The 16,238-nt window shown below is 32.0% G+C and overlaps 1 protein-coding gene across 1 annotated transcript; it reads left to right on the forward strand.

Moving 5' to 3' along the window:
- Nucleotides 1-12,979: 12,979 nt before the first annotated feature.
- LOC114192825 (sugar transport protein 13-like) lies at nucleotides 12,980-14,987 on the forward strand. Its single transcript, XM_028082649.1, has 5 exons — nucleotides 12,980-13,112; nucleotides 13,209-13,531; nucleotides 13,624-13,748; nucleotides 13,827-14,118; nucleotides 14,241-14,987. Exons 1-5 carry the CDS (start codon nucleotides 12,980-12,982, stop codon nucleotides 14,868-14,870), a joined length of 1,503 nt encoding a protein of 500 aa, XP_027938450.1. The 3' UTR covers nucleotides 14,871-14,987.
- The last annotated feature ends 1,251 nt before the right edge of the window (nucleotides 14,988-16,238 follow it).

Here is a 16,238-nt window from a genome sequence, read left to right on the forward strand (position 1 = left end):
GCCAAACCCACTCCAAAGACTCCTGGACGGTCACGATTCTCCACCGCGTCACCTGTTACAATCCCCACCCTTCTTTACTCCACCAATCCAACGGATCCCCTTTCCTCATGACATCATGGCAACACCTCAACCGTCCATCTCACCACTCATGCATTACACCTTTTAACCTTTTCAGCGCATCACCTCCACCTGTCCACTTCTCTCTCTAACTTTCCAATCTTTACTCACTGCCAATTTGGTATAATATCATTTTGTTTAATTATTCAATTAATGCAACAAATTAATGTCTTCTACTTTGAATTTTATTTTGCCGTTACGTTAACAGGGAAATTATTTTTTAGGAAAAGAAAAAACCTCCAGGGGTCACCTGATATAACCGGTTGCCAGGACTTTGGTAAAAGCAAACATGAGACACCACCATCACAAGGAATCTAGGTGACCGCAGAAAATATCGTTTCCACCGGTCAAATTCTTTAATTTGCTTCCATTATTACCCTTTCCAGTTTCTCTAATTTTTTAATTGATTGTATATAGATTTTATATTTGTAATTTCAGAATAGACTACACTAGAGGGCCCACGTTGAAATAAATAAAAAACCAAAAAAGCATTTGTGCTCTACGGACCAGATCCTGGTGTTATCAGTAACACATGATTTTTCATCGTTGGATGGGTCCGACGTGGCACTAGGTATTCATTGAAAAAACAAGCAGATTCCAACGAACCAGCGAGTCCGACATGGCACCTAAACCAAGAGGTTCGGGCGCGTCCATCGTCAAACCCCAATCTCCACCGTCGAAGGCTTCTAATTGGACGGTTTAGATATGCGCCGAAGCGAGAGTAACTCAGAGTCACGGTCACGGAACTTCCAAGGAGCGTGGCCCCACCAATAGCTGCCGATCTAGAAATTATTTTCTCTCCTTTGGCCTAATTGTCACGTTCGCGAGATGTGGTAGCTTCATGACATGTACATGGGTCCCACCATTAAACAATTCATAAATATTTATGAAACTTATCTAATAGTAGTATCTAGTTGTTGAAAATTACACCGCAGTTAAAAACTAAATAAACAATTAATTAAAAACCAAATGTGTTTAGTAATTAAATAAAGCAGAGACAGAGACAGCAAAACCAAATTGATGCACGCGCTCCTCAAGCTTAAGTCCGTGCAATTTAATGAATTCCTTAGAATCATATGTACACGTTCTCTGGTTAAAAAAAATGATTGAGATTAACTTAAACCTATATTTGAGTGATGTTTAACAATAACAATAATTTAAAATGAAATTGAATAAAATGATTTGGTTGGAGGAACGTGGCAGAGAAATTATGCAACATGTGGAGGTTGTGAGAAGGATCGTTGGTAGAGTTGGATATTGGTATTGGTTACACTTGGTTCCGGTTTTGATGAGGTAAATATCTATCTCGATTGTAAACCAACAAATGCAGGAAAAGATAGCGTCACCGGGCGGAGACTCTGCTTCTCTGATTTTAACTCCAAAAGGCAAAACTAATTTTTATTTCAGGTCTTAAAAAACAGGTCTAATATCAGCGTGGAATGCGGAGAAAGTGTTAGAAAGAAAAATGTAAAATAATAAAACCATATTTAATTTGATAAGGCACAAGTCAGTGGAGGTATCTACCTTTTCATTATAAAATATTATATTTTTAAGTATGTGCCACGTCAGAATGGACCCACTTAACACGTTGTCGTTTTGCGGGTGCTTTCATACTCTCTCGCTCACTCACTGTCGTCAAATCACATAGTTCTGCCATGTGTGCACCGGAACTGCTACCTCAGATAGCCTACGTGGCTTCGTTTGTGCCGTAGACACTATCAAAAAAAACCCTAGCCGTCACCACAGCGTCACTCTTCTCTCTTTCTCTCTCTTCCGCTTTCCTTTTCTAATCTTATTATTTCTATTTATATTAATCTTTATTACTCCGATTTAATAACTCACTTACTTTCCATTAACTATTAATTTACATATTTAAAAAATTGAATCCATACACCACTTCTTCTGAGTCAGTGTTTTAACAATTCTCAGATTTGCCCTAACCTCAATCTTTGGATTAGACTGTGTTTTTACATTTTACCTCCATTCCTTGCCAGTGGAAAAGGATTTCACAAAAAGCCATGCCTCTATCAGTAAATAACTTGAAGCCAACAACCTATTTCTTGTGGAATTGGCCCTTTCATTATTTAAAAATAAATAAAAAATATCAGTTCCAATAATTAATCTATCTGAAATAAGAATGGAATTCTAGCACGGTTTCTTTTCTATCATTCTTAACGAATATAATAGAAACAAAAATATGAAATAAAGTATGGGATACAATGAAAAAGTAGTAAAAAAAAAAATGAAGTATGATATAAACAAATTATTATAAGTATGTACACGCTCTTTTTATGTTTATAGAAAATTAATTTGTAATATATATCGATTCTAGAATATTTATTCAAAAATTACAAGTTAAACTTGAGACTTTTTCTATTGTTTAAGATAAGTGAGATCAGTGATTTGGGTTAAGGGCATTCCATTCTTGTTTCTTTCTTACCAAATAGTAATGTTTCAAATTAATATATTTTATAAGAAAAAAAAATACTTAACTATATACATCCTTATCTTGTATTATTTTTGCTTTATATAAATATGGGAAGACTGTGGTGATAAATGTGGGTTGGATCAAGATCCATTTGATCAATTAAGTATAATTTAATTTTAGTATTTTAAAATTTATATCTCACCATTTAATTTATTGAAATAGTCGGATATGAGTTATCTGGATTGTAAGTTAATTTGGGTTGCAAGTTAATTGAGTTTGATTATTCAAATTGCGTGTTTATATTAAGTCAATTTTTATTAAAAAATAATTTTTTAATAAATAAAATACATGTAATGAATGTTTATTTAAAAAATGTGATTTTAATAACGATTATTATAATAGATTATGATTTATACTTATTGTTAAATTTTAACAAAAATATCACACCAAAAATTAAAATTAAAATATACCTACATATTTACAAATATTAAAATATAAACTTAAATTAAGTTAGATATTCATAAAATTCTTAACCGTCTCCACTGCAATTGTTTGTTTTACTTAATTCTATTTATCTAACATTATACGACACTATCATTTGTTCAATTTTATCATGAATTTATTTAAATTTATCATTGCAAATATTTTACTCAGACCTAGCATCACATGCATATAAATATTTAACAAAATACAATAATTATTATAATAAATTTGTTCATACTTATTGTATTTTTTTCATTTGATAAAATAAATAAAAAATAATATTTTTAAAAAAATTATGATTATGTGAAATTGTAATATTTTTTACATAATTTAATCCTAACCTTATATTACTATTAATATTAATAGTTGCATAATTACATAATTTTACACAATTAATTATTTTGTATATGTATTAATATTAATAGTTACATAGTTGAATTATTTTACGCAATGAATTAATTAGCTTATATAACATACGGAGAGAGAATATGAGTTCACATGAACATAGCTGTGTCCAAAATCAAAACCATCATTAATATGGTTTTAATTGTTTTTTATGCCTACATGAATATGAATATATATATATATATATATATATATATATATATATATATATATATAAATAAAGTATTCGCATGACAAGTTTGTCATTTCTCTAAGTTATATTATTATCTATGTGTAAGAGATATGTTCATATTTTGTAATATATATATCGATATTTTTCTTTGCTTATTTTATTTTTCATTTCAATGAGATACAAATATTCACCAATATAATTATTTATATAATGTATTTTCCTATTTTCATTTGCTTATATACTAATTAATGTGTTAATGTAATAAATGTTTAAACTGTTTATGATCTATGAAAAAATATTAATATCTAAACTCTATAAAAGTCGACAAATATTTTCATTTTACTGTACATATATCTAAAATATTTGAACAAACAAATTCAGATCAACCATATAGAAATAAACATGGTTAAAGATGAAACTCTAGTAAAGATATAATTCAAAGGCATTTCAAAAGGGACAAAAGTAATACAAGGCATCAAATATGGATAATGGATAGAAATGTATAAATGTAATTTATTTTATATACAATTTTAAATACTAAAAAGTAAATCATATTATCTAGATAAAAGTTAAAAGCTTTTTTTAATAAATTTTTTATTATAAAAAATATAAGAATTAAAAAATGTATGATATTTTGTATTTTCCATATTTATTATTTTTATATTTTTACTCATATTGACTTAAATATTAACAAGTCATTGTATTCTTGGTCTTTCAGTTTTGTTCCATATCTTATTGACTTGACATCAATTTGAAGATCATCAACTGACTTGGTCTAAATTATTGTCAAATTCACTTTTTTGTTGTCACACGAAAGTTATTCATTTATTAGTATAAATAGTGTTATTTATCCTATAACATTAATTACAAATTTGTATCATGTAAGCAATGTTTTTCAATTAATTACAAAACAGTTTTTTAGATGATTTATTTAATGTCCATGAAGTTATTTTTATGGGTGATAATTAAGTTATTTCTTAGCCGGTAAAGATTGAAATTATTTAGTTTTTAGTCAACATTAACCAACACAAATATTTTTTTCAACATAAATTAGGATTTTTAATTAATACCTATAATATAATTGAAATTACGTTTATATTTTTATAGATAATAATTAATTTCTCCATCATTATTAAAATCATTACATTTCTCTTTTTAATTGTATAGAAAGAAAGGTAATAATAACACAATTAACTTTCTAGTGAAAGTTTACTGAATTATCATGCATATTTATGAAAAAGAAAATGTTTCACCTTTTTTTTCTCTTCACTAGTTTTATATGAATAATATTTATATTTTTGTATTTTAATTTACTTTTTCTACTCTTTGCCATCATTTCTCATCAACCAAACATATCTCAAAAGTATTATTCTTTCTCCGATTCTATAGTGTTCTTGATGACATATATTTCCGTTCTAAGTATGTTTTTTGTTTGTAATTAAGCTCGTAAAAAAGCATCCATGATAACCTTCACTGTTGTTGAAATCAAATAAGAAAATGAGTAAACATTTGTTATACAGATTTATACCAGCACGTGAGAGAAATGGGGTTGGTGAAGAGGTATAGGTATCTAAAGTAACCAATAGGAAGAGTACATGTGGCAGCCCAAATCCTAGTAAGCATCAATCCCTTAAGTATCTTTCAGTTCTTTATGTAAAAGTTATAACCCTTCGCAATTTGTCCACTTGTGTCTGCTACCAGTACATATTTTGCAGTTTATAAACAAATATTCACCTTTCATTCAATCCTTTATTTAATTCTTCAGTTTTATAATTTTAATGTAAACCGACAGAACTTTTTGAAGGTTTGATGCAACCTTTATATTTTCTTTTCTTTAATATTTAGAAAAAAAAATGAATAATTTAAATGAATTGAATATTAATAACTCATAATTCATAAAGGTCAAGGAAGTTTCAAAAAAATAAAAATAATTTATAGAAGCATTTACAACTCACCAACCGATAAAATCTTCACAATCAGCCACCAGACTGAAACACACACCTTAAATGTGTCTGTTCCTCACTGAAATCACTAATGTGTAATCCTTATCAGAAAACCCTTACACATCAACACTGGATCATTTTTGTGTGGGTAATCTATGAATAAAATATAAATAAAATATTGTAAGAGTGAGAAATTATTCAATGTTCAATCAAGATTAAAGTTTGACGTTAGATAAAAAATATATTAAATATTATTATGTATTGTTAATGTATACATTATACATTTATATATAACTTAAAATTTTCTCTTTGACTGATGGCCACATCCATTATTTTCACTACTAATTGATAGCATGACAGATGAACAGAACCTTGCATTGTTATCCATGGCATAAAGAAAAAGAACACAAGTAAAAGAAGAGAGCAAGAGAACGAAGAAAAGAAGGAACGTATTATTTCCAAACTGTTTTGTAAAAAGTACATCTAAGAAGAGAGAGAGAAAGAACTTATATAGGAAAAGAAAAGAGAAACAGAAAAACAAAAAACAGAAAGTAAGAAACTGTCACTCCTTTGGACGCGTGTTATACTTTTGGACACGTGTAAAAGGTGTTAAGCGGTTTGCGGTGGGTGGTAATTACTAATATTTTGAGAGCCCCCCTCAAGCTGGGAGTGGATGTTGAGCATACCCAGCTTGGAACAAAGAATTTGGAAGCTTGAAGGTGGCAAAGCCTTAGTCAGAATATCCGCATGCTGATTTTTGGAGTCAATAGGGAGAAGTTTGATGATGCCATTTTGAACCTTTTCTCTAATAACATGGCAATCAATTTCAATATGTTTTGTTCTCTCATGGAAGACTTGGTTAGTGGCAATCTGTATGGCTGATTGGTTGTCACAAAATAAGAGAGCAGGTTGAGGATGTTGAACTTGAAGATCCTGAAGAAGATATAAAATCCATTGTAACTCACATGTGGTGGAGGCAAGAGCCCTATATTCAGCTTCAGTTGAGCTCCTAGAAACAGTGCTTTGTTTCTTTGATTTCCAAGCAATGGGAGAATGGCCAAGATAAACGATGAATCCAGTAACAGACTTTCTTGTTTTTGGACACCCTGCCCAATCGGAGTCACTGAAGCCTTTGACTTTTATTTCACTGTTTGCATCAAGAAAAATGCCATGGCCAGGATTTTGTTTGAGATAACGGAGCACTTGAAGACATGCCTGATGATGAACTGTAGTGGGAGCAGCAACATGTTGGCTCAATTGGTGAACAACATGGGTAATATCAGGACGGGTATTGGTCAAATATAACAATTTTCCAACGAGTCTTCTATAGGCAGTGGTATCAGTGAGAGGTTCTCCATTTTCAATGATGTTACGTCTAGAAAACTTCATAGGAGTGGGCATAGGAGCAGAAGCTAACATTCCGGTTTCTTGTAGTAAATCCAGAGTGTATTTCCGCTGGCAGAGATGTATTCCCTTGCTGCTCCTCGCTACCTCGAGACCAAGAAAATAGGTTAGATTTCCCAAATTTTTAATTTTGAAGGATATATCTAACTCGTTTGTTATATTATTGATCTCTGCTAAATCGTTTCCAGCCAAGATTATGTCGTCTACATAAATCAATAGAGCAGTAATGCTAGAATGCTTGGTTTTCGTAAATAAAGAATGATCTGCATTAGCCTGTTTAAAACGGTGAGAAATCAAAAAAGTGGAGAGCTTGTCATACCATTGGCGACTAGCCTGTTTAAGACCATAAAGAGATTTGTGCAACTTGCAAACCTGGTTCGGCTTTGTTGATTTCATACCCAAAGGAAGGTCCATATACACCTCTTTATTCAAATCCCCGTGAAGGAAAGCGTTGTTAACATCTAATTGTTTCAGGTGCCATCCATTTATAGCAGTCAAAGACAACAACAGACGAACTGTGGTCAGTTTTGCAACAGGAGAAAAAGTATCTAGATAGTCCAAACCTTCCATTTGTGTGTAGCCTTTGGCTACAAGGCGTGCCTTGAATCTGTCTACAGTGCCATCAGCTTTGTATTTTGTCTTGTATACCCATCTGCATCCTATAGCAACCTTATTCTCAAGTAGGGTGGTTACGGTCCAAGTGTTATTCTTTTGGAGAGCTTGAACCTCTTCATTCATAGCTGCATTCCATCTTTCATCTTTGATGGCTTCCTCATAAGATGTAGGCTCAACATTGCTATCAATGGCAGAGATAACTTTTCGAAAACTAGGTGAAATTTTTGAATATGAAATATAGGATTCAATAGGATATCTAACATTTTTAGCTAATTCAGAAGCAGCAGAAAAAGTATGGTAATCTTTCAAGTATGAAGGTGGCCTTCTAGCTCTGGACTCACGTTGACAAGTAGAATGATCAATATTAGGTTCAGCCTCATTAGAACTTAAGCTTTCGTTATCAACATTATCAATGTCAACACAAGGGCTTTTAATAATATCTGTCATAATAGAATGGTAATTTTCAGAAACAGGCAAGGGTATATCAGAGGAATTCACGTTAGTATCATCATTGGTCTTTTGAGAATAGGGAAAATAATTTTCATAGAAAACCACATTTCGAGAAACATTAATACTATGATTTTTAAGATCAAGAACAATGTATCCTTTCACATTACTTTTGAATCCTAGAAACACACTAGCATTAACACGTGGATCAAGTTTATTTCTGTTAAAAACAAGAGTGCTATTGTAACACATGCAACCAAAAACACGTATATAACTAAGATCAGGTTGTTTGTTATATAATTTTTCAAAAGGAGAAGCATTCTTTAGAAAAGGCGTTGGTATACGATTTATCAAAAAAACAGCATGACTGACAGCATAGCACCAAAATTGAGTAGGAACATTGGACCTGAAGAGAAGAGCACGTGTCACGTTCATTAAGTGTTGATGCTTTCTCTCCACGATCTCGTTCTGCTCTGGGGTTTCGACACAACTTGTCTGGTGTACGATTCCTTTGGAATTGAAGAAGTCCTTCATGTTAAATTCTGGACCGTTGTCACTTCTCACAATTTTGACACACTTATCAAATTGATTCTTGACAAGAGTTATGAAATTTACCAAATGCTTACGAGTTTCAGATTTATTATTCATCAAGTATAACCAAGTAAAACGTGTGTGATCATCCACAATAGTAAGAAAGTATCTGTATGCATGTAAAGAAGTAATGGCACACGGCCCCCAAATGTCAACATGTATAACATCAAAGGGTTTATCAGCATAGGAATTACTGTTAGGAAAGGGCAATTTTCTCTGTTTGGCAAGGTGACAAGTCCCACAATTATCAGTTCTATGCTTACGAATATAAGAATGTTTCTGATTCAAGACAGCTAATCTTTCATCAGACAAATGTCCTAACCTATCATGCCATAAGTTGGAATTCATGCTATTACAATTTCGATCAAAAGCAGCAACATTCTTTGAACTGTCAAACATATAAAGGCCAGCACTAGTGTTAGCTATACCAATCCTCTCTTTCGTATGTGGATCCTGAACAATACAAGAATCTTGAGTGAAAACAATCTCAATATCGAGGGAAGATAAAAGTTTAGAAATAGAAACCAAATTATATCCAAAAGAAGGTATGAACAGGACATTGTTTAGCAGCAATTTTTCATTTAATTGAACAGAACCAATATGTGTAGCAGTGACCTGAGCATTGTTTGGTAAACTAACGATTATAGGATTGATTTTCTTATAAGATGAGAAATTATTAAGACAGCAAGTGACATGGTCTGTGGCTCCAGAATCGAAAATCCACAGATTAGTCTTCCTGTAAAAGTTAATAATAGGAAAAGATTCACCTTGATGTGTTGATCCGAATGTTACAGTGTTTATCTGACTGTTTTGAGGTTCTGAATTAACACCATCCTTGTTACTAGATTGAAGAAGAGCCATAAGATTTTGATATTGTTGTGGTGTCAGGCGCATTTCCTGATCCGTGGAAGAGCAGTCTCCCTTTGATACAGTTTCTTGTTTGACATCAGTGGTTTTGACAGCATTACTTTTCCCATTGTACAACTTGTGTCCAGGGGGGAAACCATGTTTCCTATAACATGCATCTATGGTGTGTCCATTCCTCCCACAGTGGCTGCAGATCCATTTATTTGCGGGATTCTTGGAGTTTCTGCTATCATTGTTTGGGGGGAAACCATTCTTTCTATAACACGTGGACTCAGTGTGACCACTCTTGCCATAGTAGCTACAAGAAACTTGAACATTAGCAGCATTAACTTTTATATCAGATTCATTAGATGAAACATTTCCCATAACTTGTCGTTCTTGTTGCACAGCATACGAAAAGATTTTGGAGATTGAAGGGATAGGATCCATTAAAAGCACATGAGACTTTATGTTGCTATATTGTTCATTTAAACCCCGCAAGAATTGCATAGCATGATCCTCATTTTTTCTTTTAGAAATCAAAGAAATAGGATTACAAGGACATTTAACTTTGCAATTACAGGTGGGATCAGGTCTAAAATTATCTAACTCATCCCAAATGACTCTCAGCTTAGTGAAGAATTCAGTTACCGTAAGATCTCCCTGTTTTATAGAAGAAGCCTCCATCTGAAGGTCAGAAACACGTAAAAGGTCGCCTTGAAAATATCTAGATTTGAGATCATTCTAGATTTCTTCTGCTTTATTCATCCATAGAATACTTTGGCGTATGGAGGGAGATACCGAATGCACAATCCAGGAAACCACCATATTGTTACACCGTTTCCATGCTTGATAGGTGGCGTCTTTTATGGATGGTTCAACAGTAGTGCCATCGATGAACTCCAATTTGTTTTTCGCACTTAGAGCTGTCATCATCGATCTGCTCCATGCGTGATAATTGTTGACATCAAGAACTGGTGAAACCAGTGAAATAGCAGGATTCTCACCAGGATGGAGATACAAGAAGCTATGAACAGAAACTTCATTAGTAAGATCTTTAACATCTTTTGAATCCCCAGACATGATAACAGAAGAAAAGAAGATATCAAGATCAAAAAGAAAAGCAGAAAAGGAAGCGAAAGAAAAGGAGAAAGCAGAGACGCGCAGCAGAGCACTTCAAAAGAAGTGCTCTGATACCAACTTAAAATTCTCTCTTTGACTGATGGCCACATTCATTGTTTTCACTACTAACTGATAGCATGACAGATGAACAGAACCTTGCATTGTTATCCATGGCATAAAGAAAAAGAACACAAGTAGAAGAAGAGAGCAAGAGAACGAAGAAAAGAAGGAACGTATTATTTCCAAAATGTTTTGTAAAAAGTACATCTAAGAAGAGAGAGAGAAAGAACTTATATAGGAAAAGAAAAGAGAAACAGAAAAACAAAAAACAGAAAGTAAGAAACTGTCACTCCTTTGGAGGCGTGTTATACTTTTGGACACGTGTAAAAGGTGTTAAGCGGTTTGCGGTGGGTGGTAATTACTAATATTTTGAGATATTTATATTGTAATATTTTATAAGTTGATAGTTATAAATAAAAAGCAAATTTATTAATTTTTATTATATTTTTTGTTGTTTTATTGTCATTTATCTTATATTGAGAGGCTGCAAATATACATAAAAATAATGTTTGTCAGATTTACCTGATTACTTATCTTTATTGATAATTTTTTAATGAATTGTTTTAAGACTTTATTTATTAAAAATAATTTCATAATCTTTTAAATGTATCTCTTTAAAAAGGCTCAACAGTTATGATAGGTGAAATAAGCAACATCCTTTAAGCAAAATGGAAAGCAATAAACAAATTGATGAAATCTTAAAAGCCACATAATCAAAGCTCGTATATTTTGACTTTTTTTCTTATGGACCTTGTACCTTCTATTAGTTTTGTATGGTATATATACACACACAGAACCTTATATAGTTTTTTTTAAGAACATTTTTAACCATTAATATTATCATTGGATATAAATCTAAGTTTTCTCCTTACTTTAGGTGCATCTTACCATTTTTTTTGGACCTAGCTTTTACATTCCATATTTATCTATGTTTCTATTTTCTTTTCTCTTCATGCCATGCTATGCTATGTGGTTACTTTAGCTTCTGAATTCCTCAATACATGTTTGATTTATTCTCTATAATCTTCTTAAGGGTTTAGTAGTGCATTAATTATACAAAGAAAATGGAGTAAAATTAGTAGAAGAAATGTTTAATTATTAAGATTCTATATAAGAAGTTAAAATTTGTAGAAGAAAAGGTACAATAGACTCTTCATTTATTTGTGATTTAATAGTATTTTTTATACTTTATTTTAGAAAAAAATATAATAAATTTTGATATTGAGTAAATATATAAAACTTTTGTTCTTTTTTCTTTTGTCATTTTCTTTTAGTAATTGATTGTAATCACACTATTTTTATACTTCCTTGTTAAAACCAGTCCGTTATTTTCATATATATAATAATATTTTATAACAGGTTTTTTATATTTTTTTTTTCAAAAAACGGAAACACTGCATAAAACGTCATAAATATAGGAAATAAAATTAATTAAATTTTTTGGTTGAAAGTTAATAATTTGAAACGATTCCTTCAAAATTTTATAATTAACAATTGTTAACAAATAGTCAATATATTTTAATTTACTCTATTTTGTGTTTTAAATTCCTGAAAGGCATTTATAAATATGTTTAGCTTAGTGGACCAAAATAATGATATTACATAAAAAGAAGTTTACAATTCATGATATTAATATCATATGTTTATTTCGATATAATTTCAAATCAAGTACTTTTTATTTTTTTTCTTAATATTTAATACTGTATTTTTAATTAACGGTGGACATAAATGAAAAATATTCTGGTGTTAGAAATTTTGGAGAGCAAGACAAGTTTTGCACAGCAACAGCTTAATTTTTTAGTATTTTTTTATTCTATTGTTTGTCATTGGGAAGTATTGGTGTTTTGAGTGGAGTACTTGTTAAAGACTCTGCTAATTCATCATAATCTAACTTTTTTTTTTTCTAGTTGGGGGTGAACTTCATCTCTATCAAGGGATTTCCACTTCAAAATCGTTGTATTTCTTAGTTTTTGTTCTCTATTTTTGTGATATATTTGGTAGTTGTTCTTTTATTTGTACATTCTGACAAGTTTAGAAAAATTAGTTCGGGAGCATTATTATTTTATTCCTTTTACAGTGCCTGTTAAAAGATATATTGTAAAAGATATGATGGTGTTTGATCGACCTGTATCCATCATGTATGTGTTGTGCAATAAATGTTTATGCTGTAAAGTGCTTAATTTGAAACGTGGTTAATAAAATTTCCGTAAAGCCCGCAAAAAACAGAGAGGCCATAGATAGAACCTAGGTAGCTACATTCTGACATACATACATATATATATACACCCATACACAAACCAAGAAAATCCATTAAAAATTATCTGTTCCATTGGATAGTTAATTATCATGGCTGGGGGAGGGTTTGCATCGGGTTCAGGAGATGTCCAATTTGAGGCAAAGATCACGTATGCTGTCGTAATATCCTGCATTATGGCTGCTACCGGTGGTTTGATGTTTGGTTATGACATTGGAATTTCAGGTACGCATGGTACATACATAGTGGTTGGTTAGTAATGCAGAGTTATTGTTGTAGTTTTTGATTTGAAAATGGTTTGTGAAATGCATATGAATGCAGGTGGTGTGACATCCATGCCTAGCTTTCTAGAACATTTTTTTCCGGAGGTATACAAAAGGATACAGGAGCATGGAGTGGACAGTAACTACTGCAAATATGACAATCAAAGTCTTCAACTGTTCACATCCTCTCTCTACCTTGCTGCATTGGTAGCTACTTTGTTTGCCTCCAGTGTCACCAGAAAGCTAGGCCGCAAACGCACTATGTTGATTGCTGGGCTTTTCTTTATTGTTGGAACTGTCTTCAACTCTGTAGCAAATACCTTGCTGCTGCTAATATTTGGGAGGCTATTGCTTGGTTGTGGTGTTGGTTTCGCCAATCAGGTCCTTAATATGCATTCCTTTTCGTGCGATGCAAGTGTTTTTCGAGTATAGTAATGTTGCTGATTCTTCACTGATTTTGATTTTCACAACAGGCAGTGCCGGTGTTTCTTTCTGAGATTGCCCCCACAAGAATCCGTGGAGCGCTTAACATCTTGTTCCAGCTTGATATCACCATTGGGATTCTCGTAGCAAACATTGTCAACTACTTTACTGCACAGTAACTTCAATGATCCTTATTACTGATCTTAATTTGCAGGCGCAGGGATTGATTAATGTATTTAACTGGGAAATGCAGGATTAAAGGCGGGTATGGGTGGAGGATATCGTTGGCTTTGGCAGGGGTTCCAGCACTGATGCTAACGATTGGGTCCCTGCTGGTGCATGACACTCCCAACAGTCTTATTGAGAGGGGTTTGGAGGATGAAGGGAAGGCTGTGCTGAAGAAGATTCGTGGTGTGGAAACTGTTGAGCCAGAGTTTCAGGAGATCCTTAAAGCCAGTAGAGTGGCTAAAACGGTCAAGAATCCTTTGAAGAGCCTCATCAAGCGTCACAACCGTCCCCCATTGATCATTGCCGTTATGTTGCAGGTCACACACCTAACTTATATGTTTAAATGCCTCAAAGAGTCCTACACTACTATACTTTCATATGGTTTGTTAATTAATTCATATTTTGACTTTTGCATTTAACATATATTTGTTGTGTGTAGGTGTTCCAACAATTCACGGGCATCAATGCGATCATGTTCTATGCTCCAGTGTTGTTCAGCACCTTGGGCTTTAAAAGTGGGGCTTCCCTGTACTCAGCAGTGATCACAGGAGCCGTGAATGTGTTGTCGACCTTAGTGTCTGTGTACTTGGTGGACAAAGTTGGTCGGAGGGTATTGTTGTTGGAAGCATGTGTGCAAATGTTTGTGTCTCAGGTGGTGATTGGGATAGTGCTAGGGTTGAAGGTCCAAGATTTCTCAGATAGCTTGAACGAAGGGCTTGGGGTGTTGGTGGTGGTGATGGTGTGCACATTTGTGTCATCTTTTGCATGGTCTTGGGGTCCACTCGGATGGCTGATTCCTAGTGAAACGTTCCCCCTAGAGGCTAGATCGGCAGGGCAAAGTGTGACAGTGTTTGTGAATATGCTCTTCACATTCATCATTGCACAGGGTTTCTTGTCCATGATGTGCCACTTCAAGTTCGGCATCTTCTTCTTCTTCTCGGCTTGGGTGCTTCTCATGTCATTATTCACACTCTTTCTAGTTCCAGAGACCAAGAATATACCCATTGAAGAGATGACAGACAAAGTTTGGAGAAACCATTGGTTCTGGAAGAGTTTTATGGAAGATTGATTCCAGGGCCATAATTAACATATATACACACACGCACACACCTATTATATATACACAAGCACACCAATAGTTTTAACATGCCATAACCTAAGTCAAGACTGAGAGAATCAAAATTAAATGAAAAATAGAGGAGTTATCACAACTGTATAGTGAAGAAAAACTATGAAAAGAAAAAACTTCTTACTTACAAAATTGACTTTGTACTATAGTTGAGTTTATGAGTTAATTATTTAAAAAAAAAAGGCTAACATTCCTTATTATAAGACGATTATTTCTAATTAATTAAATAAAGGAAAATAATGTAACTTAAAAAAATTACTTTATCTTTTCAAAACAAACAACACTGTTTTTCTGTCTATTATTTTTTATTAAAAAAAATTATAAGACTAAGTCAATTATTTTTATTCAAAAAATGGTTATTATTTTTATATTTTAAATTTTTTTAGTAATGAATATTTAAAAAAAAAAATATTTGTGCGCTGATATTTTTTAGTTTTGAATTTTAGCATCCATTAAGTGTTTTTCTTAAATATATTTTATGTTTTATTATGAACTACTGGATATCAAATAAATGCGATCGAATATATGTAATATCCTTGAACCACATACTGAGTAAAAACCTTGTATAATATTATATGTTTTGAAGTATTTCTAAAAACAAATTCATTATAATTAACTAGGGGTTAAGTTTCTATATCTAAAGACTTACCCTAATCATATGTTAAATTTATCAAACTGATGATTCGAAATAGGTTTGTTTAGATGAATCACTTAAAAACTTTCACTTATTTTACTTGTAAATATCTAAAAAAAAGTACTATTTTTGGGATTTAATATAAGTCTTTCAAGACTTAAAGGGGTTCTAACAAAAAAGATGAATACTAAGATTTAGTAATAATTATGAGATGAAATATACAACTCACATAATTCCTGACATCCAATAATATTGTATTCCTTAGAGTAGAGCCCAATTGTATAATAAAATAGTTTAGATGCCTAAACCCACAAGGTCCAATTTTAATTCACATATGCCTCATTTACACCGGAGAAAGCAATCCATCTATCTTCGTATTTACTTGAATAAGATCAATAATAACAAAATTTTGAATAAATAGTTATTTTATACTTACTTATATCTTTTATTATAAAAGGAAGAACTTACAGAGCATGTATGTTAACATCTCCATCAGTATGGTTTGAATTAATAATATTTTTTTAAAAAGATTTTATTAACAAAGAAACAAGAGAAAAAAAGAAAGAAATAAAAAATATGAGAAATCACACCAAATTTATAATAAAATCACATCCATATATAATAAAAATATTACATATTATGAAAAAATCTAATATTTTTTTACAAAAATCATT

The sequence above is a fragment of the Vigna unguiculata genome, chromosome 7 (assembly GCF_004118075.2).
Source record: "Vigna unguiculata cultivar IT97K-499-35 chromosome 7, ASM411807v1, whole genome shotgun sequence".
NCBI classification, from domain to species: domain Eukaryota; kingdom Viridiplantae; phylum Streptophyta; class Magnoliopsida; order Fabales; family Fabaceae; genus Vigna; species Vigna unguiculata.